Genomic DNA, 25,983 nt, shown 5'->3' with positions numbered 1-25,983 from the left:
TCAAACAAAATGTTGTGTAACCTTAGAACGAAGTTCAAAACTAAATGAAATTATCTACTAACTATCTCACCAGATCTAGATGTTTGGCGTTTTAAGACCCTATTCTTCACATCATGTGCAATAATGTGAAGAAAAGATATTATAAGGTCACTAATTAACATATTTCTATTTCCGTGCAATTGTATATGAGTCATTAGCAAATAACAAAGTTTGGCTAAAGTCCTTCTATCTATCCTACAATTATCCACGCATTGTCGATCACTATAAAAAACCATCTCATTTAAGTTTATAAACCTAATATTATATCTACACAATGCTTGATCAGCATATGATAACCTCCTCTTGAACCTAGCACTTCTTCTCTTGACAGCTAAGACAATTGTCAATAATAAAAGCAAAAATATCTTGCTTTCTATCATCTTCATGTGCATAATGAATACAAAAACCATTTTCATCTCCTGCCTTACTGACAACCAGTCATATCAAACTATCATATAAAAAGGACAATGAACCAAATAGGAAATCAACAAGGTGGAAAATCCCAATAACTGATAAGAGAAAAACAAATACAAACATAATGTATTGACAAAGATGTATTAGGCATAGATCACAAAACTGAATGGGATGAGCAAGAAAATTAAAGGTAGGTGATGGAGATTTGAAATGGTCAGAGACGGAGAAGCTGGACTTCAACTGAGATGGAGAAGTTGGAGTCCAACTAAGACGGAGAAGCTTTAAAAATGATTTTTTTTACCCAAAATGCAAAATCCTCTTGAAGTTGGAGTCCAACCGAGACGGAGAAGCTTGCTGCCAATGATTCCAAGGACTCGAGGTGGAGAAGCTTGTTGTCATCGCCGATTTGAAGAAGAAGCAGGAGAAGTCTGTTGCTGCCAATTGAAGAAATGAAGTGGGAGAAATCCCATTGTCGCCGTCGGTTTGAAGAAGACAAAGAGGGAGAAGTCTGTCGCCGCTAGTTCGAATAAGACAAGGTGGGAGAAGACAAGCAAAGATGAAGAAGTCACTGCCGCCGCTGGTTCGAAGAGAAGTTTGTCCCTACCCTAAGTTTGTGAAAAAAAATGGGAAGAAAAGTTGACCAATAGGTAAACAATGAAGGTTATATTTGAGAAAAAAATTTACTTAACCCCGGAATCATCCAAAATCTTACGATTTGAAGGTTTTCTGATTCTAAATTATAATCTGATTTTGCTGATGTGGCAAGAATCAAATATAACTTTGGAATCATTCATCACCATGAACCAAAGAGGGTGAAATAATATAACTTTGGTTGGATAACCAAGATTATAGAGAATAACCCTGAACCAAACAGGCCACTAGTGTTATTATATTTATGTAAAAGATCCTAGGTTGATATCAGACGCCTCATATGATCACCCATAGGTATATGTAAAGAGGTATATCAAAAAATTAGATAGACCACTATATAGGAGGATATTTTCGTCAGCTTTGTTAGAAATTGATCTTTATCTATTTCTTACTTCTAGTGTTATTATAAAAACAAATAATTAACCTAGGGCGACTAGTCCGACCCCACGGAAGTTTTCCACCGACAGTCAGGGTAAATCGGGGAAGTACACATGGAGGTCCATGCTGATATCTCCATAATGATATGATATTGTCCACTTTGAGTCTAAGACTCATAGTTTCATTTTTGGACTCTACCCAAAAAGTCTCATGCCAATGGATATCTCTTACAAGTTCATGATCCTTTCCATGTGTTTTCAATGTGGAACTTTTTTTGCAACCATTACAATCCAACAATCCCCCCTCAAACGAATGACCTCCTCCTCAAGCCTACTCGCTTGATGTCATCTTATCCTTGACCCATCAGGACTTTCCTACCCCTTTGTCCAACTGACCTACGAGAACTTCCTTGTCCCTCGGTCCACCTGACCTACTAGGACTTTTCTATTGTTTGGTTGTCTTGATATATCTCGACATAGGAGCCCCCACTTCTTTTGTTAGAGGTTACTATTTCACCCACATGACTCAATTGGACCAGGACTCTAGTGCACAATTGGTGATTAGTTCTTCTGGCAGTCCAAGATCTGATATCAATTGTTAAGACCAAAAGAATTAACATATATCCACAATAGTATGATATTACCCATTTTGGACCTAAACCTTCATGGTTTTATTTTTGAGCTCTACCCAAAATGTTTTATACTAATGAAGATATCTTTCTCTTATAAGTGTATGATCTTTTTTATATGTTTTTAATATAAGACTTTATTTGCAATCATTGCACCCCAATAAGTATAGCAGCTACAACTAGTTGGTATATCGTGTAGTAATTTTGAAATTATTCAGCTACAACTAGTTGGTATATCGTGTAGTAATTTTGATTAATTTAAAGTAATTTTAATTAAGTTTGAATAATTGTGATAAGTTGATGAAATTTTTTTAATATAATAGTATTCAAGAGTTAGAGGAGTAATAGTTACGATTTAAAGTAAGGTAAACAATAATTAAGAATGAAATAACTACACTCATCTTTCATAGTTCCATTCAAATTCAGAATAATTATCCCCAGGGTGTAGCATAGTTGGAGGTGTATATATGATCTTGTGGTCGAGAGGTCTAGGTTCGATCCTCGGGGTATCATGGCATGGGATTAACGTCTCTGCTATGCGCTTTCAACTGTATACATGCATTTACCTCCATCGGATCCTCTGTCCCGAGAAATGTCTGTCCCGGTGTCCCACTTGCTAAACGACAAAATTTTAAGCAGTGTCAAAAACGTGCTTTTCCCGTGACTTACTTTACCCTCCTGTTATTTCATCCCGTGCTTTTACTATTCTGTGCCCTAAAAAGCCTTCGGCGTCGGCGACTCCCAGCAACCATCTTCGACGTGGTCCATCGCAGCTCCGGCTTCCCCTCCCTTCGTCGATGGCAGCAACTTCGGCTTCCCCTCCCTTTGTCGACGAAAGCAGCTCCGGCTTCCCCTCCCTTCGTCGACGGCAGTAGCTCTGGCTTCCCCTCCCTTCATCGATGAAAGCATGTCCGTATCTCCATCGTAGTCCTCCACCGTTGTCACAGCTCCACCACTTTTCTGACTTCAGAAATGGCCTGATCATGTAAAGAAATCACCTCCACCAATAATTCTATAAATGAAGGGCTGAAAACTTAGTCCTTGAATATTCTTTATTTGAAGTATAGACATTGATTGTTGTCCCGTGGGGTATAATTTATATGTGGCTACTGTAAAAGCTATTCAAATGAGGATTGCAGTAATGCATGAAGTAGTAAAATAACTTTCTATTACCAGCATGCATTAGACCCTTTCGAGATCAAAGGTTTATCAAAATACATTGGCAAACTGTTACATTGAATAAACTAGCTCAGCCCCAGACACTTCTTTGTCATTTATTAACTCATGAAACTTTGTAGTTAGGATGTATTTGGCCATCTTGTTAGAATAGAAGAAAAACATATTAGCAACCAATCTGATTGTCCTTCTATTTTTCTCTTTACCTTCAGTTCAGATTTTATAGTTTATACCCTCCTTTCAAGTGAAATTGTATTTTACCTGAATGCATATGCATGAGAGGAATTTCTTTCTTCAACAACCAGTAGGTGTGAGATTATGTTGGGGTAAACTTTTAGAGCTTACTTTAAGATCTATAGTTAATGAACTCCTCAATGATCTAAAGCATGGTTTCACTCAGACATCTATAGTTAATGAGAGGAATTTGAGTCTATTATATGTTCTTACTTTGAGAACTCCTTGCTTTAGTGGTTGCTCCAATTCATTTTCTCGATACTGCATAAGTTCGTTTTGCACCTAATATTATGAATATATATATTTCTTTGTTGTTTTTTTCCGGCCTAATTATAATTATCATGGAGTTGTCATTGGTTGAATCTACGAGTTGTCATAAGTTGACTTTTGATGCAAACAAAGACTGTCGGGATGATGAGTTTGATGTTATTGATGAGGGTATGGACTCTACCATGTTATTAATGAGTTCTAACCCATCTATCACAGAAGAATTGATATCAAAATTGGTTATGAAATTTAAGACAGAAGAGGAAGCCTATGAATTTTATTTGAAATATGCTAAACAAGTTGGATTTGGCATAAGAAGGAGCAAAAGCCACAATGATAAATCAGGTAAATTAGTTGATAGAATTTTTTATTGTAGTGTGCAAGGTAAAAGGGGAAAATATAAACAAGATGTTTATGTGAAATCAAGTCGTCCTAAAACAAGATTTGTTTATGAGGTTAAAATGAAGATTAGTTGTCGAAAAAATGGCAACTTGACTGTGGAGCAATTTGTTAAAAAGTATAATCATTATCTTTCAAGTCTAAACAAAACTCACCTCTATAGATGTCATAGAAATATATCTTCTTCTGCAGCGATACAGATTGAGATGGTAAGTGATGTGGGAATCCCCCCAAAAGCATCTCATGATCTTATAGTGAGACAAGTAGGTGGGAGAGAGAATTTAGGTTTTATTCCTGAAGATTATAAAAATTACTTGCGATCCAAAAGAACAAGAAATATGAGAGTTGGTGATACAAGAGGTGTATTGGAATTTTTACAGAAAATGCAGTTTGATGATCCCAACTTTTTTTATGCTATTCAAATTGATGATGATGATTTGATAACTAATATTTTTTGGTGTGATGCTAAGATAAGAGCTGATTATGGAAATTTTGGAGATGTTTGCTTTAACACAACCTACAGGAAGAATAATGAAGGTCGTCCAATTGCATTGTTTGTAGGTGTTAATCATCATAAGTAATCTATAATTTTTGGTGTAGCTTTATTATATGATGAAACATCTTTGACGTTTGAGTGCTTGTTTGATACATTTACCAAAGCTATGTGTGAGAAAAAAATAATAACTATTCTTACAGATTAAGATGCAGCAATGACAAAGGCTTTAGCTTCCAGATGGCCTAAAACACATCATCGTTTGTGTATTTGACACATTTATCAAAATACCACAATACATTTGAGTGGAGTTTTTTCTGATTTCAAAGAGTTTACGAAAGATTTTTTCTTCATGTATATATGATTATGATGAAGAGGAAGATTTTATTTCATCTTGGAAAATGATGTTGACCAAGTATGCACTTGAAGACAATGAATGGTTGAGATGTCTATTTCGCATAAAGGAAAAATGAACTTTAGTATATGAACGACAAATGTTTTGTGCGGATATGACTACAACCCAAAGAAGTGAGAACATGAATAGTATTTTGAAAAGGTATGTCACTTATCAACACAAGTTTTTAGACTTTTTCAATCACTTCCAAAGACTGCTTGATGATCGTCGATATGAGGAGTTAAAAGCATATTTTAGAGCAAATACAAGTGTTCCATGTCACGCCCCCAGAGGAGTCCCTGTCCGAGAAAATTTCAGCAACATTTCCCCTGTACAGCGGACAATCTGAAACTTTCTACATATCTCCATACCTCAGCCACATGCGGCTGGAATAATAACAATAAATATAACTCAACCACACAAACATCCACGCAATTATATATAATCAAACAAAACAGTAATACCCTGACTCGAAAACCACCCTACTCAACTACACTCGTAAAGCTCAAAACCGATGAACTCACCTCTTCTGCCGTCTAGGCAGGCATGTAGTAGAATAAAATCCAAATCCAAATCCATCGACATAATAAAATCTGTACCATGTCCATAAGTAGAATAATCCAAAAACAAAACAAGTTTAAAACATAGTCTATGAAAGAAAAACCAAAAGACTAATCATATCCTCGAGGTCTGCAAGGACCAGCAACTTGAACTCTCTCCTGACAGCATCAACCTGAAAATATCAACAATGGAGGCGGGGTGAGTCCAACACTCAGCAGGTACAATTGATATGCAAAGTAAAGAAATATCACCTAGCACTAATCATGCGTACAGTCTGATAAGAAAGATAAAATGCATCCAAGTAAACAGGAGAATACCGACTAACCAGTCCCGAGTATAAGGTCAAACAGTCAGGGATAGAGAAAATCATATGCATGTCAAACATAGGTATCCAAACAATATGTAGCATATAAATGCAAACACAAACACAATCAATAAATGCATCATGCATATGATGCCAATGATGCGCCCTGGTCACCCGACGCCACGATCATCTCACACAATAGTGAGGCCGAGTGGGTAGGTCTGTGACGCACTCTGTCGTCACTACTCCCGATGAGTGACCGAGTGGACGGGATCGAGTACACCTATCCTCCTACCCCAAATCATAAATGGGGGCGCAATGCTCTCAACTCCCAGACACGACGACGGGAGGAATCCTGCCGGATAACACGTTGTGTCACACTACCCATGAGCGGACCAACGGTGCCTAACAGAGTCCTTGCTGCAACACACTGAATCGACCACTAACCCATGAGTGGTGTGTGCAGATCCATGTAACTGGCGATGTGCTCAACAATAATGGAGCGGACTATCGCACAGCATGCAATCATGCATATGGTGCATGGCAATAACCTTAAAAACATCCTGACCTAATCCATATATCTAGAAAAGTGCACCCTAGGTCAAAGAATCATATCGAATCAAAGGTACACAGAAGGTATAAAAACCTAGGTCCTGAACATGGTGAAGCATGGTATATCACTACCCCCTATAAGCATGTATAAACAGGTAAAATATACATGAGATGCAAACCAATCAATCAATCAAGCATGTACCAAGATTTGGGTAGTGATTAACCGAAACAGATAAGAAACACAATTAATGCAACATGTTAATTTCATTACTAAGCATATCAAAGACAAAAAGTCAAAAGTACCCGCCTCCGAAAATAGAAAGGTCCAACGCGTCAAAGTCCTGTGTTAAATCGCACAGTTTAGCTAATTTAATTATAAACAAATAGCTAAACTAATTTCTAATCCACTGACCAGTTAGGGTTAGTTTCATTAACCCCAACTACATCGTTATACAACTTCTAAACCTAAATCAATAATTATTGCTAACACACTAGCAATAATCTACCATAAAGATCAAAACCCTAAACCTTACCTCAATTCACAACCTGTAGTTTCTTGATTCCCGGTCGCAAAGTGTGTTGCTGCTGACAATTAAGTAGGCTGCTAAATGGGATAGCTGCCGGAACCCAAAATCATCCACAAACCCAAACTCCTTGCTGATTACTTCACTGACCACAAATCAAGAAAAATAAAAATCCAAAATCAGCCAAAAACAACCCAATTCCAATCAAAGCTAGGGTACAGAGCCTACAATCTGTGATGGATCGAACCTGTGGCCGGCGACAATGTTAGGGCACAGCGTCGGCAAAGCAAACTCGGCGGCGGCACAATCCAAATCTAGGGCACACGAGATGGAGGTCGACGACACTGCTGTGAGGAGAGCTCAGCTGACTGTGAACCCAAAATAGGGCACGGATCGGCTGTGCTCGCGCGTCGCCGGCGCTTGGACAGAGAGGAAGAAAAGATCAGCGGCTGGCGGCTAGGGCTCGCGGTGGTCGGCGCTAATGCTGTGGAGTCGACGTCGCTGCTGTGGAGAAGGAGAGAAATCGACTCGGGGAGGAAGAATGAGAAGAGAAGAAGAAGTGCCGAGGGGTTTAAAACTTCGGCGAGGAAGAAACCGTCGGCTGGCGATTAGGGCTCGGCGTCGACTTCTGCACGCGCGGGAGGGGAAAGAAAGGGCACGGTTCGGCGTCGAGGGAAGGAAAAGAAAACGGGAATAAAAATAAGGAAAAAGAAAAAGAATTAAATATATAAACTTTTCCTCACTTAAATGGGTTAGCCTAAATAGGCTTTTCCAGACCCCGTTTTTATCCCCGTCAACTCGTCCGTACGAGCTCCGAAAAATTCTCAAAAAATTTCCAAAAATTCCGAAAAATTCCCTTATTAATATTCGCCTATTTTCCGGTATTTTACATTCTCCCTCACTAATAAAAATTTGGTCCCCAAATTTCGTTATCTACCATCAGCAAGTACTAATAACAGACAGAAAGTATAGACGCTGAACGGTAAACACATCACATACCTCAAGTGAAAAGATGGGGATATCGAGCTCGGATCGTATCCTCGAGCTCCCAAGTAGCCTCCTCGTCCGAATGATGCTGTCATCCGACTTTAACCAGCCGGATAGTCTTATTCCGCAACTGACGCTCTTTCCGATCGAGAATCCGTACCGGAACCTCCTCATAAGCAATGTCAGGCTGAACTGGAACTGAAATATCAGCCAGCACATGGGTCGGGTCGGGCACGTATCTCCTCAGCATCGATACGTGAAATACATCGTGAACGCCTGACAGGGACGGTGGTAGTGCCAGTCGGTAAGCTACTACTCCGATCCTCTCCAATATCTCGAAAGGACCAATATACCGCGGAGCTAGCTTACCCCATGAGACCAAATCTCTTCACCCCTTTCGTGGGTGAAACTCTCAGAAATACATGGTCGCCAACAGAGAACTCTAGTGGTCTGCGTCTCCGATCAGTATAACTCTTCCGCGATCCTGGCTCGACATCCTCCGTCTCGATAAGATGCACCAATTCTGCATCCTGCTGAACTCTATGAGGTCCCAACAACTGGGCCTCTCCAACCTCATCCCAGAGGACGGGTGTCCGACAAGGTCTACCATACAACGCCTCAAACGGTGCCATCTGGATAGCCGAATGAAATCTGTTGTTGTAGGCAAACTCTACCAACGGCAGATGGTCCTCCCAACTGCCTCCGAAATCCATAACACATGACCTCAGCAGGTCCTCTAAAGTCTGAATGGTCCGCTCTGACTGTCCATCTGTCTATGGATGGAAAGCTGTACTGAAACGAAGCTGTGTGCCTAAGGCCTGCTTCAGACTCTGTCAAAAACGAGACTTGAACCGGGGTCTCTATCCGAAATAATCGTCAACAGAATACCACGTGATCTGATAACCTCCCGGCAAAACAGATCTACCAATCGATCTAGGAAATCAGTCTTCCGGATCGCTAACGAGTACGCGGATTTGGTTAATCGATCAACGATTACCCAAATCGCGTCATGGTCTCGTCGTGTCCTCGGCAAACCTACCACAAAGTCCATAGTAATGTGTTCTCATTTCCAGTCAGGATTAGGAATCTGCTGAAGTAAGCCGGCAGGTCTCTGGTGCTCGACCTTCATTTGCTGACAGACAAGACATCTAGCTACAAAATTCGCAATGTCTTCTTTCATGTCGTCCTTCATGTCGTTCCACCAATAGAAACATCTCAAATCTTGGTACATACGGGTACCGCCTGGGTGGATAGCAAATCATGAGCGATGAACCTCCGGAAGTAACTCCTATAAGACCAGATGAGACTGAAGCACGCAAAATCTGCCTCGGTAGTGTATAACACTCTCCTCGTCTCGTGTGAACTCGGTCTGCTGCCCGGAAGCTATCTGGCTGTAAATAAACTGCAAATACTGATCAGCAGCCTATGGCTCTCGTATCCCTGTCCTGATCAACGACTGAGCACCCATGGTACCAAAGTACCCTACTCTGTCTGTCCTTACCCCTCAAGGACCAAATCGGAGGAACCTTAAATCAAGTCTATGACCACAACTCGGTGGCAAACTAAAGTCCCTCCGGACTTCCTGCTAAGCGCATCGGCAAGCACATTAGCTCTCCCCGGGTGATAGCTAATGATACAATCATAATCCTTCAGGAACTCCATCCATCTCCTCCGTCGGAGATTAAGTTCCTTCCAAGTAAACAGATATTTGAGACTCTTATGGTCAGTGAGAATCTCAAATGTAATGCCATATAAATAATATCGCCAAATCTTCATGGCAAAAATAATGACGACTTGCTCCAGATCATGTACAGGGTAGTTCTTCTCATGTTCCTTCAATCGACGAGAAGCATAGAAGACTACCATATCGTGCTGCATCAGAACAGCGCTCAACCCTGAATAGATGCGTCGGTGTAGAGGACATATCCGTCCTCTCCAGAAGGTAACACCAAAATCGGAGCCGACACTAGTCTCCGCTTCAACTCCTAGAAGCTGGTCTTGTCATCCTTAGTCCAAGTGAACTTCACGCCTTTCCAGGTCAGACGTGTCAGTGACATAGCTATCCGAGAGAAACCCTCAACGTATCTCCGGAAGTATCGAGCCAAACAAAGGAAGTTGCGAGCCTCTTCTATAGACTCCGTCTACTCCCAACGGTAACAACCTCGTCCTCCTGTGGAACCACAGTATACTCTTACTGGTGACCGTGTGTCTCAAACATCTCACAGAAGACAACCAAAATACACACTACTGAACTTCACATATAGACGTTTCCATCAAAACATCTCTAGAACTATGCAAAGATAGTGTACGTGATACACCTCATATCAGGAATAAAACACCACATCATCAATAACGATAACGAATTCTGATCCAATATCCTAGGGATACCCAAATCATCTAGTCCATGAAAACATCTAAGGCTCCGTAAGCCCTAATGGTAAAACCAATACACATAATGTCCGTATCACAGACATTCCCAATCCATAAGATCCTCGACAATAAATCTAAAATATGATCACCAACGATATAAAACATCTAAGCATAGATCCTCCAGTGTGAGAGCAACGCTCCATCACAGAAAATACCACATATGTAGGAGCAACGCTCTACCACAAGAAATCCTCAATATGTAGGAGTAACACTCCACTACAAATAATCTAAAATATGTATCGCAATAAATATAGGGGCAATGCTTCGCTACAAGCAATCCGTAATATGTGGGAGCAACTCTCCACCACAAAATAATACATAAGTATCCCAAGGAACCTAACTATCCAGCTAGAGACTGTACAAGATCTCTCTACCACAAACCACTGTAGTTAGCCTAGGCTATAACAACCTAGTAAACTAATCAAATCCATCATCAACTCTATCAGCATCCTAGTGGGTCATCCACTGATAGGAGAATTAGTTGATGAGTTAATCCAACAAATGACATAATGCAGTCACTCCACATTCTGCATTCAGCATAAGTAGAATCATCATGCTACCACCAATATATACCTGACACACGTGCTCACACAACATATGTATGATCAACATAATCCTCCAATTAGTACACACCAAACATACTCCCAACATAGGTATAAATCATTGTGATATCTCCAACAATGCATACCGAACCCGTGTGTAAAATCAACATAGGTAAAATCAACAACACACCTCAAACAGCACTCACATAACATATAGTATAACCAACATATACTTCCAACAAAACATACTAAACCCAGGTGCACTCACAATCAAACATAATCAAAAAGATACCTCAGATATCACACCAAACACATATGTACATATCACAACTCAGATTAAATCGACAAAATGCCTCCATCAAAACATCACCGATGTACTATACTACAACTCGGATTTAATCGACAAGATATCTTCAATAATACATCCAGATACATACACCGAACTACATATCTATGATCCACAAGGAACCTTCAAACCATATCAGAACATGGATACATATACTACTTGCAAATGGACCGTCTACCATAGGACTCCTACAACACATAACAATCATAATATACATGCAACATAGACATGCAAAATCAGCATACCAGCTCAACCAAAGAGACCAACCTTATGCTACCAACACTCATGGGTTACGGGTATATCTAAACAAAATTCATGCATATGTATCAAGCATGAATACATCAATCAAAAGCAACCCAAAATAAAGCAGCCTAATCATCCAGTAACCACCCTGCTCTAGGTTCAAAGGAACTGGTATCGGACAAGAAAAATATACACACCGTGGTATAACATTGCCAGTCAATGTCATACACTACCAAGACCATATCTAATGGGGAAAATTTTATCATCATAAATCTAAATGTACTCTCCCAGTATACACTAGTAACGATTTTATCCCATAAGTGTTAAGCAATTAGCTCTACACTTCCTTACATCAGCAGGGTCACATATCCCAATGCACCCTCTAAGTTATCCCACCAGGTATATACAGTCCACGGTCAAAGTCTTCATGGAATAGGATACATCGATCCTCTATAACATATCCAAGTCGTCAGTGATATATGGCTAAATCAGTCCTTTCCACGTCAGTACAAAACATGTACTCAAATGTGCTTTAGATACATAACTAAGCACAAATATCCTAAAGGTTCGAACCTCTAAAAATAGAGTATGGCAATCCTTTATTGATCAACCAACAAAAACTAAATCATTCATCTACTCACTATTCAATAATATCTTAATCCTCCACAAGCAACTAAGGTATATCCAACCACATAATACCATCTGCATAAATGTGTACGACCCAAAAGATAAAGTCAGAATTGAAGATCATCAAGACACTCTCATTTTTATCCTCAAAAATATCAACCCACATAATATCAGATGAATAAATCTCTACTCCCCATGAGGGCAAGTTAGCATTCAAAACATCAATCATTATTTATCCACATAGTCCCATATCAGAGGAAGCATATATCAAAATTTTTTTTTCTCATGTTAACTATCCATAACCAACCAGATTTATTAAAATCTCATAGACATCATTCAACCGTAAACTCTCCAGCATCCAATTTATAATCTGATCACCAACCATAATCATCAAACCTGTGAATATCATAAATGACACTCACTATGTCACCATCAATGACAACCCAAATATAAATCATCAAAATAGTTATCCCCTAATAGATCATCAAACAACCACATAATATTTACTCTCATAAATCATTAGAAATCAACACTTCACAATATCTGATCTCCCAATATCCCTCAACCTCAAATCATTCTCAACAATGATCAAACATGATAACTCTCCAATGACCAATTTTCATCGTATCGGATACCCTAATATCCAAAAGATACGAGTATAAAAACTCTACTGGCTAGGTCCATAGGAATATATAGGTATCATCCATTACCCAGCTAACAATAGCAGAGGCTGATATGTACCTCCATCTCCTAATAGTAGTAACAGAAGCTAAAACTACTGATGGTATGATATGAAAAATTACCAGAGACTATAATCCTTGATCTCTATTAGGGTCGACCAAGATCAGTGGCTAACCCATCACATGTAATATGGTTACAACAACCAGACAGGTAATAAAGATAAAGTGCTAATAGATGTCCTAACTATCATAAAATAAACATCATACCTATTTGCCGTCTGGAGATGTTCCATCGCTGTCCAGTCCCCAACTTTTGACCTCAAAATTCCGAACGAGAAAATCGTCGAAAATCCATATAATCCGAAACGAAAGTCCGAAACATAACCATAACGGAAATCCATACAAACCGAAATAGACATCCAAACATCCAGAACACCAAAAGCAGGTATCCATAACCTGCTCTGATACCAATAAATTGGTATCAGATAAATCTCGAAATTCCAAAACACGGAAATCCAACAAGCGTCGCCGAACTCTGGCGCTCTGATACCAAGTAAATAAATTGGTATCAGGTTATCCCAAACATCAAAAATACGAAAACAAAAGATCGTATACCTGTGCTCTGATACCACTAAATTGTCACGCCCCCAGAGGAGTCCCTGTCCGAGAAAATTTCGGCAACATCTCCCCTGTACAGCGGACAATCTGAAACTTTCTACATATCTCCATACCTCAGCCACATGCGGCTGGAATAATAACAATAAATATAACACAACCACACAAACATCCACGCAATTATATATAATCAAACAAAATAGTAATACCCTGACTCGAAAACCACCCTACTCAACTACACTCGTAAAGCTCAAAACCGATGAACTCACCTCTTCTGCCGTCTAGGCAGACATGTAGTAGAATAAAATCCAAATCCAAATCCATCGACATAATAAAATCTGTACCATGTCCATAAGTAGAATAATCCAAAAACAAAACAAGTTTAAAACATAGTCTATGAAAGAAAAACCAAAAGACTAATCATATCCTCGAGGTCTGCAGGGACCAGCAACTGGAACTCTCTCCTGACAGCATCAACCTGAAAATATCAACAATGGAGGCGGGGTGAGTCCAACACTCAGCAGGTGCAATTGATATGCAAAGTAAAGAAATATCACCTAGCACTAATCATGCGTACAGCCTCCTGATAAGAAAGATAAAAATGCATCTGAAGTAAACAGGAGAATACTGTACTAACCAGGTCCTGAGTATAAGGTCAAACAGTCCGAGGGATAGAGAAAATCCTGTATGCATGTCAAACATAGGTATCCAAACAATATGCAGCATATAAATGCAGCAAACACAAACACAATCAATAAATGCATCATGCATATGATGCCAATGATGCGTCCTGGTCACCCCTGACGCCAGTCGATCATCTCACACAATAGTGAGGCCGAGTGGGTAGAGCTGTGACAACCGTACACTCTGTCGTCACTACTCCTGATGAGTGACCGAGTGGAAGGGATGCTGTCGGAGTACACCTATCCTCCTACCCCAAATCATAAATGGGGGAGCGCAATGCTCTCAACTCCCGGTACACGATGACGGGGAGGAATCCCTGCCGGATAACACGTTGTGTCACACTACCCATGAGCGGACCAACGGTGCCTAACAGAGTCCCTGATGCAACACACTCTGCCTGAATCGACCACTAACCCATGAGTGGTGGTGTGTGCAGATCCATGTAACTGGCGATGTGCTCAACAATAATGGAGCGGACTATCGCACAGCATGCAATCATGCATATGGTGCATGGCAATAACCATAAAAACATCCTGACCTAATCCATATATCTAGAAAAGTGCACCCTAGGTCAAAGAATCATATCGAATCAAAGGTACACAGAAGGTATAAAAACCTAGGTCCTGAACATGGTGAAGCATGGTATATCACTACCCCCTATAAGCATGTATAAACAGGTAAAATATACATGAGATGCAAACCAATCAATCAATCAAGCATGTACCAAGATTTGGGTAGTGATTAACCGAAACAGATAAGAAACACAATTAATGCAACATGTTAATTTCATTACTAAGCATATCAAAGACAAAAAGTCAAAAGTACCCGCCTCCGAAAATAGAAAGGTCCAATCTGACTCCGAGATACTCGTCTCGCGTCAAAGTCCTGTGTTAAATCGCACAGTTTAGCTAATTTAATTATAAACAAATAGCTAAACTAATTTCTAATCCACTGACCAGTTAGGGTTAGTTTCATTAACCCCAACTACATCGTTATACAACTTCTAAACCTAAATCAATAATTATTGCTAACACACTAGCAATAATCTACCATAAAGATCAAAACCCTAAACCTTACCTCAATTCACAACCTGTAGTTTCTTGATTCCCGGTCGCAAAGTGTGTTGATGTTGACAATTAAGTAGGCTGCTAAATGGGATAGCTGCCGGAACCCAAAATCATCCACAAACCCAAACTCCTTGCTGATTACTTCACTGACCACAAATCAAGAAAAATAAAAATCCAAAATCAGCCAAAAACAACCCAATTCCAATCAAAGCTAGGGTACAGAGCCTACAATCTGTGATGGATCGAACCTGTGGCCGGCGACAATGTTAGGGCACAGCGTCGGCGAAGCAAACTCGGTGGCGGCACAATCCAAATCTAGGGCACACGAGATGGAGGTCGACGACACTGCTGTGAGGAGAGCTCAGCTGACTGTGAACCCAAAATAGGGCACGGATCGGCTGTGCTCGCGCGTCGCCGGCGCTTGGACAGAGAGGAAGAAAAGATCAGCGGCTGGCGGGTAGGTCTCGCGGTGGTCGGCACTAATGCTGTGGAGTCGACGTCGCTGCTGTGGAGAAGGAGAGAAATCGACTCGGGGAGGAAGAATGAGAAGAGAAGAAGAAGTGCCGAGGGGTTTAAAACTTCGGCGAGGAAGAAACCGCCGGCCGGCGGTTAGGGCTCGGCGTCGACTTCTGCACGCGCGGGAGGGGAAAGAAAGGGCACGGTTCGGCGTCGAGGGAAGGAAAAGAAAACGGGAATAAAAATAAGGAAAAAGAAAAAGAATTAAATATATAAACTTTTCCTCACTTAAATGGGATAGCCTAAACAGGCTTTTCCGGACCCCGTTTTTATCCCTGTCAACTCGTCCGTACGAGCTCCGAAAAATTCCCGAAAAATTTTCAAAAATTCTGAAAAATTCGCTTATTAATATTCGCCTATTTTCCGGTATTTTACATTCCATGTTTAGTGTATCCAATTGAAATTTTAAAGCATGTAAGTTGTATTTATACTCCTGAGGCATACAAGTATTTTGAACAAGAGTGGTACAAATCTCATGATTCTAGTGTAGATATTTGTGAGAATGTTGATTTACATACAAAATACAAGATTACTTCTTACAAAAAGAGTTACCATCATATAGTTACACTTGATTCATTTGGTCAAAAAATTGAGTGTAGCTGTAGAAAATTTGATTTTGCTGGGATTTTGTGTTCTCATATTTTGAAAATACTTACAATGAAAAATATCATGAAGATCCCAAGTGAGTATATATTGAAAAGGTGGACACGAAAAGCAAAAGATTGATACTTTGGAGTTATTGATTTAATTGCAAACAAAGGTAGTTTGGATCTAAAAGCTTGCACCAATTTGCAATATAAAGAATTAAGTGGGTTGTATGTTCAATTGGTTACCAAGGCAGCGGAGAGGGAAGACACATACAAGGTTGCTAAAGATGGTTTGTTGAGTATGTTTAAGATGGTGGATGAGAGGTTACAAGTTAATGAACCAACTGTCCAACACTCAATTCAAAGACAGTTCGAAATTGGTGAAGGAAATTCTCTTGGAGTCAAAGGAATTAAAAAAAAAGAAAAAATGGTTTCAAGTAAGAGGTTGAAAGGTGGCTTAGATCAGATTTCAAAGAAAAGGAAAGCAACAAGAAAAACTAACCAAACTTCAACAATTGTTAAGGTTTCTCCCCATTCTTACTAAGGTGTTGTTTATTTCTTGTCGTTACATTTGAGAAATTATATAGAATTAAATTATTCTATTTTTTTTTGTATAACAGGATGTAGAAAGTCATTATGAAAGTATATCCAGCATGCCCAATGTAGAATGTCAACGGATGACCAATCAAGTTAAGGATTGTTTTAGTATGTTAAACTAAAATAATTATGTTATCACTATCTAAAGCTATATTTTATTGTTTTAGCCTACAAATTATAGCTGTGTTGAAGGTTTGAGTATTGCCGAAACTCAATTTCCACCACTTTTGTCAACACAACTGTCTCAGGTTCACTTTGATAATGATTATTTTTAGACAAATAATCAGGAAGGATGGTAAGAAATTAACCAAGTTTACACCTTTATTGTCTTTTTAACCATTTCTCATAAGAGCAAATTTTTTGAAAGTATTTTTATATGCACAAACTTCATGATAATCCTATATTTCTGTTGATTAATGACTTAGTTTGCAAACGGTGGAGCTGCAACACAAACACAAACACATTGAAAACTCCAACGAAGACATTTAAATGGACTCCAGCTAGTCTTTAACTATTTCATTGAAAACTCTTTTTTGGTCTTAAGGTAGTTTAGGAAAGAGGTCCAATGTCTAATGTGGCAACACAAACACATGATGCTTTTTCCTCGTGTAGTATAGAAATTGGAATTATGTAGCTTTCTTTGGACTGGAATACTACACATTCTCTCATTGACCATGATTTTTATGCATAAGCAAAATATGTTAAAGATTACGAATTTTATTCAGAAAAGTTATGTTATGGTAATGTTCAAATTTCATGTGTGTGTATGGGCTAAATTAAGACAAATAAGTGATGTTTTGACTTTTATTTTGTGATGTTCTTGATAGATAAATTTTGGCAGGAGAAACGATCATAGATATATTGGAGCATTGATATATATTAGATATGCCATTTTAGTAGCATCTACCATTTTTAGTAGATTTACATGGGTTTCCTTCTCTTATTTTGTTTTTTCTCCAGCTACACCAATTTTGTGGATGTTGCTACAATGGAATACACATCAACTAAAGGACACCACAAAGAGTGAATTAATGTTCATCAATATAGGTGTCGTTGGCATCAAGTTACAATGAAATACAGACAAATATGTAATGAAGCAAGCTCCTCAAAACTCAAATACGCATATTTCATTTACGGCTAAGCCAAGAACTTCTATGCTGCATATTTTGTGGATACCATATTTTGTGTTGCTTATTTTTTATGTAGCTTTTGTTTCGTCTAATTATTTTTAGGTGAACTATCTAATTTCAACATTTATTTAGTGAGTGTTTCTATGAAACTTGTACAAGCTCCATATTTTGTATGATAGCTATTCCTATCATATATTTCTGATCATGTACAAGAAATTCCCACATTTTTTATCCCTTCCACAAAGATTAATTCCTGTGGAAAGATTAATTCCTCGATTTCACGTGATGGATATATTGAAATCTGAAGGGCTATGGACTTGACAAGACACACTACATACAATTTTCTTATCACCGAGACCTAAATTTTTGCTGAAGTATGTGTAGAAAGTGGACATGGAGATGCATTGACCAACCATTAAGTGAGCTTGCCTCTTGCTTCAAGTGAACGTAACTGTAAAGAAGCTCAGGTCAGCAGAGAGATTCATAAACGAAATTCAAAGAAATTCATAAACGATTTTTTTTTATTTTGTTTAAATTCCCTCCTTTTCCTTTGCATTGACATCTCCGACCGTCTCTATCCAACTCTCCAGCCTTCCATTTTTTCCATTGAGCTGTCTCACCATCTACATCAAGTTCGTAAATGTATTTCTACAAAATAATAGCCAATGGCTTGGTTTGTTAAATGATGCAATGTATTTTCCGTTTGCAATGTATTTTTCGTTTGCAAGCACTTTCTAATTTCACTTTCTAATTCCAACATTTATTTAGTGTGTGTTTCTATAAAATTTATACAAGCTCCATATTTTGTATGGTAGAGATCGTTACAAATACATATACAAAACAAATCTCATCATTGAAAATGTTAACATCATTTGTTGATGTACAAAGTTAACTGAAATAATAATACAGAATTAATATCCATCCATAAACAAAATAAAACCAAATGTCAACATCATTTATAATTATATTTCTTTATCACATTACAACACTAGCACTACTTAACCAGACTAACTAACAAACAAAACAAATATACAGCCAAAACAATTAAGTTTACTATCACTAATATCCAGATCATATGTGGTACATTCCAATTTCCCATATTATATCCAGTATAAGCAATGTATTCACTTCCTAACCTTGACTCCACTCTTGGTAACATCCTACAATGTATATCACTGGTGTCTTCATTTAGTCTAGTATCAGACCTCACCCACTTTAACCATCCATGCTGCTTACATCCATAATATAGTCTTCCTAGGTTCTTGATTGATCTAGAGATTAGCACCAATGCTCTTAGTCCAAAGTCCCTGCATCATACAGTTTCAAATTTGGTATGATTGATACTGCTGTTACTTGATGATGTCATTCAATATCAACCTAATACTCAAAAAAGTAAGATTCAATAAAATTAAGCTAAACAAAAGCAGTTTGCAAAAGTAATGAAAAATCACATATTTTTATGAAAAAATTGACAAACTTCACTCAAAGCAGCAACAATTTGTATGAAATGCCTAAATTATATAAAACTATATAATTGATCCATATAAGGGTGCATACGCACTCCATATTTTCCAAACAAAAAGAGCTAAATAATGGATAGTATTGTGTGTCAAAAATTTGATTTAGCATCTATTTAATAAATCAAATTGAGCAACCTTTGAAAGTGATATCGACATAATTTTCACCTATCACCAAATGATTAAATCAAGCATTCATAACATATAAATTTTACTTATGAATCTAAGCAATACATATAATAAAAACTACATTACTGGATCATTGAGGAGTTCATTAACTATAGATCTCAAAGCTCTAAAAGTTTACCCCAACATAATCTCACACTTACTGGTTGTTGAAGAAAGAATTCCTCTCATGCATATGCATTCAGGTAAAATACAATTTCACTTGAAAGGAAGATATAAACTATAAAATCTAAACTGAAGGTAAAGAGGAAAAATAGAAGGACAATCAGATTGGTTGCTAATATGTTTTTCTTGTATTCTAACAAGATGGCCAAATAAATCTTAACTACAAAGTTTCATGAGTTAATAAATGACAAAGATGTGTCTGGGGCTGAGCTAGTTTATTCAATGTAACAATTTGCCGATGTATTTTGATAAACCTTTGATCTCGAAAGATTCTAATGCATGCTGGTAATAGAAAGTTATTTTACTACTCCATGCATTACTGCAATCCTCATTTGAATAGCTTTTGCAGTAGCCACATATAAATTATACCCCACGAGACAACAATCAATGTCTATACTTTAAATAAAGAATATTCAAGACTAAGTTTTTAGCCCTTCATTTATATAATTGTTGGTGGCGGTGATTTCTTCACATGATCAGGCCATTTATGAAGTCAGAAAAATGGTGGAGCTGCGACAACGTTGGAGGATCATGATGGAGATATGAACCTGCTTTTGTCGACGAAGGGAGGGGAAGCCGGAGCTGCTTTCGTCGATGAAGGGAGGGGAAGCCGAAGCTGTTTTCGTCAACCAAGGGAGGGGAAGCCGGAGCTGCTTTCGTCGATGAAGGGAGGGGAAGCCGAAGCTGCCGCCGTCGACGAAAGGAGGGGAAGCCGGAGCTGTTTTCGTCAACCAAGGGAGAGAAAGCCGGAGCTGTTTGTTTTCGTCAACCAAGGGAGGGGAAGCCGAAGCTATGACGGACCACGTCGAAGATGGCTGTTGGGAGTCGCTGACGCCGAAGGCTATTTAGGGCACAGAATAGTAAAAGCACGGGGTGGAATAACAGGAAGGTAACGTAAGTCACGGGAAAAGCACGCTTTTGACACTATTTAAAATTTTGTCGTTTAGCAAGTGGGACACTGGGATAGACATTTCTCGGGACAGAGGATCCGAACTTCATATCTGTGGGATCGATTCTAGGGGACCGTTGATGTGACGATTCCACATTCAAATTCAGAATAATTAATTCATAATTTTTTTTTAAAAAAACATATAATAAGTGAGAACATAAACTATGTTTCCTCTTAAATCCAGCAGGTGAGAACATAAAAAGCTAAGACCAAGTACACTTAAAGAGAAATTAAATCTTCAATTATTTCGGTGGTTTACTTGTCGGACTAAACAAGGTTTCGAATCAAAAAGTCAAAGTAATAGATTGAAAGACCATGAAAAGTCGTCTCCGCCAGCCATGCACGTACAAAAGCAAATTAAACATATTAATTATATGCTTTAATATCATATTCAAGCTCGTACACCATTCTTAATTATCGAATATCAATTAAAGAAAAAGTAATATGATCAAGTTACTTTATTTTATTATTATTATTATTATTATTACAACTTAATTTACTTCTTATCAATCTGTGAAGACCGGACATTGACTAAAAGATTTTGAAAAGTAACCTTATTACTGACCTCCGATAAATGCAGTTAACTCATTGATTAGTCATGGAATAATTAGTTTCATCCTATGAAAATTTTTTATTGACAAATTAAGATAAATTAGAAAGTGCATATGATGAATAATTTAAAAGTTTAATATCTTTTAATTATATACCTCATTTAGAGAAAAAAAATTCTTATAAATATATCATAATAGTTGAGAATCGAATTACGAGTCTGGATGATAATTTTGATGTCCTATCGTGACACCATAGTCCTAGCCTAGGAGTGATCAATCTGGTCTTACGGAATTTTTCCACCGCCCACTAAAATAAATCAGGAAACGCTTATGGTAGACAACCTTATGCATCCTATTTGAAAGAAATTTTTTTATAAATACGTCATAATTAGAGATTGAACCATGAATACCTAAGTGATAATCTAGATGTCTTATTATGATCTCCAAGTGTTTATGGATGATAAAAGAAATTAGTTTTTTCAGGACGATATGATAATTAAAACATGAATATTACTATATAAAATCTTAAAGTTAAAATTCGGCATGTTAAACGTGTCTTCCTAATACATTAGCCACTGAACTAATAATGAGTAGTCATATACTCATGTTTTACGTTTTTTTTTTTTTTTTCACACTGATCTAGGAACTAAGGTGTTAAAGGTGAACGAATCATCTGTTTTTTTTTTTACGATATGATGAAGGGAAAGTGTAGTCTAAAAAAGTCAACGTAATAATAATTTTATTTTATTTTATTTTTAATTATGGACACCTAATCATTAAAACTTAATCAACTTTTAAAAATCCATCAACTAACTTTAAAAGCAAATAAAATTATCTTGTTTTAAAGTTTTTTAATGTCTAATTTTATTATAGTTAATTTATTCTCCTGGTAATTTTTAAAAAAAAAATCCTCTTAATTATCAGAATAATTAAAACAACATTCTTTGCTTAATAAAACACCATTATATTTTTCATATCAAAATTATTTTTCCGCTATAATATATTAAAATAAATTATTTTTTAATTTAATAAAAATATTTTATATATATACATTTTTATATAAAAAATTTATTGATCAATTTAATTAATATTATTTAAACTTGATTAAGTTCGCTTTTAGAAACACGTCGATTCGTCATGCCAGTGCGGCAACAGATATGATGACATAAGACTGCATCAGCGTTACGTATAATGGCGTCACGTTCAAGATCCAGAAAGTGTTACCGCCTATCATACCGGCACGCATCCACGTGTCACTGTAAATTATCCCGCACATGTCAGCGGCTAATGGGCCAGCCCGAAAAAGGTCTAGAAACTCTTACCACCTATCATACCGGTATCTATTTACCTATAGGACCGAAATGTAAATAGGTCCAATGAGTTTCACTTTAGAAGCCCAGGCATCCACTTCGGTGTCTGAAATTTTTCACCGATATAAATTTTAGAAGCATATGGATCGTGGAAAAAAGTCATTTAAACGTTACAAATGTTTATTTGACTGCGCCCTCGTTAAATATTTGAAAATTTCATTCCTCTGCTTATCTTAGCACCAAACTCCAGGGGAGGCCCAATGACTTCTAGTTGAACTTTAGTCGGGACTCGGGCGGCAGTAGGTCGGAATCTCATCTTAAATACAAGGAAGAGATCGAAAGACACATTACATCGCTATTAATGGCCTTGACATTGTATTTTTCGTGTTATTATCGACTTTTTAGCTCATTTTAGAGTTTGCTCCATTGGCGCGCGCAACCCTCCAATTTCAATGGGCGGCGTCCTCAACCGTCATCTTGTTCCACGCTAGAGGACAGCTCAGAGCTTGCAGTATTTTTACGCTGCGGTCCTTTTTATTAAGAAATTTTCAATTCAGAGACAGATGCCTGTTTTATGTTTACAAGTAATTACAAGATTGGGACAATCGCCGTACTACTGCCTCTTTTCTTCTCCTCCTCTTATTTTCGTTCAATCTCCACCTATCAATCACCTCGAGATTAGCCCATCTCATGCAAACGCGATTAATTTAATGCGCCTAATTTTTATAAAACTGAAAAAATACGAATAATAGATATTTATTTAGTTATTTATTGCATGGAAGCGTGCCTTGTGTGGCTGGTGGGTGACTGCCTGCCTTGATATTTATATCATTGGCCTACCAATGGAGTCCCAACACGTCATCATATAGGACTGGAAGGCAGTATGGCAATCTGTTTTGTATCGTGTCTAGAACATCCGATCTGTAAATGTAAGAAAGCCGCAGCAGATGCGTCTACCGTGGAAACGGCCGGCCGAAAACCGGTTCTTCTCCACGCTGCGCTCGAACACCTTCCGTGCAATGGAAGTTATCTCTTCCCACGTGGCACCGCCGTGTGCCTTTCCTCCGCTTATTCATATGCGACGACGCCTCCGTCGTTCGTGTTTAGTACCTTACGGCTGTCTATTTCCTCATTTGGCTCTTGCACCTTACGCCTCTCTTCTTCCTTCGTGCCTAAATTACTGCGACCCCGATCCTTTGGATGCCGAATCGACCATGAGGGATCGAAAGGGCGAGAAATCGCACGGATCGAAGCTTCTCGACCTCTTCGACGCCGACCCTATGGCCCATTCCGAGGACGAGCTCCCCTCCGGCAGCGGCATTGGTACTTCCTCTGCAGTCGCCAGCCCCGGCTACTTCTCCGATCGCAACCCCACCGGCGGCGCCTCTTCCCCTCTCGATTTCTCCATCTGGACTCCTCTCAGCGTCGTCTCCCCTTTCGTCAAGTCTCCCTGGGCTTACCTCCCCCTCCTCTCCGAAGCCGCCGCCGACCCCGCCGCCAGCGGACTCGTTGGCTCCCTCGTCCGCAAGGAGGGCCACGTCTACTCCCTCGCCGCCGGCGGCGACCTTCTGTACACTGGATCCGACAGCCGGAACATCCGCGTTTGGAGGGGCTGGAGGGAGCTGTCCGGGTTCAAGTCCAGCAGCGGCCTTGTCAAGGCCATTGTCATCGCCGGCGACAGGATTTTTACTGGTCACCAGGACGGCAAGGTTCGTGTCTGGCGAAAGTCCGCCACGAACCCCTCTTTGCATAAGCGAATCGGGACGCTCCCTAGATTCAAGGATTTACTGAGGAGTTCTTTTAATCCCTCCAATTACGTCAAGGTACGGCGCCACCGGAGAACCGTGTGGCTCCGTCACTTTGACGCGGTGTCCTGCCTCTGCCTCGACGAGGAGGCCGGCATCGTGTACTCCGGTTCGTGGGATAGGACCGTGAAGGTGTGGAGGGTATCGGATTTCAAGTGCTTGGAATCCATCAAGGCACACGACGACGCCGTCAACACGGTGTCGACCGGGATCGGCGGGCTGTTGTTCACGGGATCGGCGGACGGGACGGCGAAGGTGTGGCGGAGGGAGTCGGCGGGGCGTGGGGGAGGTGCCACCAGGCACGTGCTGGTGCAGGCGCTACTACGGCAGGAAAGCGCGGTGACGGCGGTGGCGGTGGTCGAGGTGGCCGGGGTTGTGTACTACGGATCGTCAGACGGCGCGGTGAACTACTGGTTGTGGGAGGGTTGGCGGCGGCAGCTGGCGCACGGGGGGAGGCTCCGGGGGCATCGGATGGCGGTTCTGTGCCTGGCGGCGGCGGGGAGGCTGGTGGTCAGCGGGTCTGCCGATAAGACGCTGTGCGTATGGCGGAGGGAGAAGGGCAGCGCCGGCGGCGTCGGGGGGCACACCAAGCTGGCAGTGCTGAAAGGGCACGAGGGACCGATCAAGTGCCTGGCGATGGAGGAGGAGGACGCTGGCCATGGCGGCGGGCCGCAGGGGCCACGCTACCTGGTGTACAGCGGGAGCTTGGACCAGTCGGTGAAGGTGTGGCGGGTATTGGAGTCGGAGGTACCCAGCGGATCGACGCCGGCGGGGTCATGGGGAGAGGTGGAGACTCGCGGCGAGGAGCGGTGGTCATCTTCTCTGTCGTCGGAGAGAGCGGGAACGGAGGTTGCGCGGCGGAGGAGCGGCAGTAGCCAGGGTGTGAGGTCGGTGGGGTTCGGTTCTCCGATGCGGGACGAGTCGGGAAAGAGAGCTGCTCGTATGCGGGCCACTGCATGAATACATGGTGTACATACCCGTTGGAGTTTTTATGATTTTTGTAATAAAATAATTACATCTGATTAAGCTGAAATTTCTTTTCTCTTTCTTTTCTTTACACAAATGGAAAAAAATAGTGAAATAAATGATTATCATTACATATTTGCCTAAAATCTAAATCCCATTATATTGATGTGACGAGGCTGAGAGCTCCTTTCTTAAATGTCAGGGAGCTACTCCTCCTTACTTTTTTTTTAAAAAAATTAAAATGAAATGATATATTAAAAATATCTTTTAAATAAAATATAATAAAAAAATATGGAATAATAATAAAAGAGTTGTTGACAGATATTTTAATTGAGAAGACAGGAATAAATTTTTTTATTTTCTCCTGCTTTAATGAAATTGTTTTTACGCCATCTGGAAATACTATCACCTATGGAAATAGATATGTGAGTTATTTGTTTAGTAAATGTATTAATTAGGATTGTAATTC

General features: G+C 39.5%; 1 protein-coding gene across 1 annotated transcript; it reads left to right on the top strand.

Moving 5' to 3' along the window:
* Nucleotides 1-23,665: 23,665 nt before the first annotated feature.
* LOC121978600 (protein JINGUBANG-like) lies at nucleotides 23,666-25,608 on the top strand. Its single transcript, XM_042530952.1, has one exon. The coding sequence runs from the start codon at nucleotides 23,691-23,693 to the stop codon at nucleotides 25,506-25,508; it is 1,818 nt and encodes a 605-aa protein (XP_042386886.1). The 5' UTR covers nucleotides 23,666-23,690; the 3' UTR covers nucleotides 25,509-25,608.
* The last annotated feature ends 375 nt before the right edge of the window (nucleotides 25,609-25,983 follow it).

This window comes from Zingiber officinale, chromosome 1B (genome assembly GCF_018446385.1).
Source record: "Zingiber officinale cultivar Zhangliang chromosome 1B, Zo_v1.1, whole genome shotgun sequence".
NCBI lineage: Eukaryota > Viridiplantae > Streptophyta > Magnoliopsida > Zingiberales > Zingiberaceae > Zingiber > Zingiber officinale.
The sequence above is the reverse complement of the archived record's forward strand: the minus strand, read 5'-3'. Positions and strand labels throughout refer to the sequence as shown.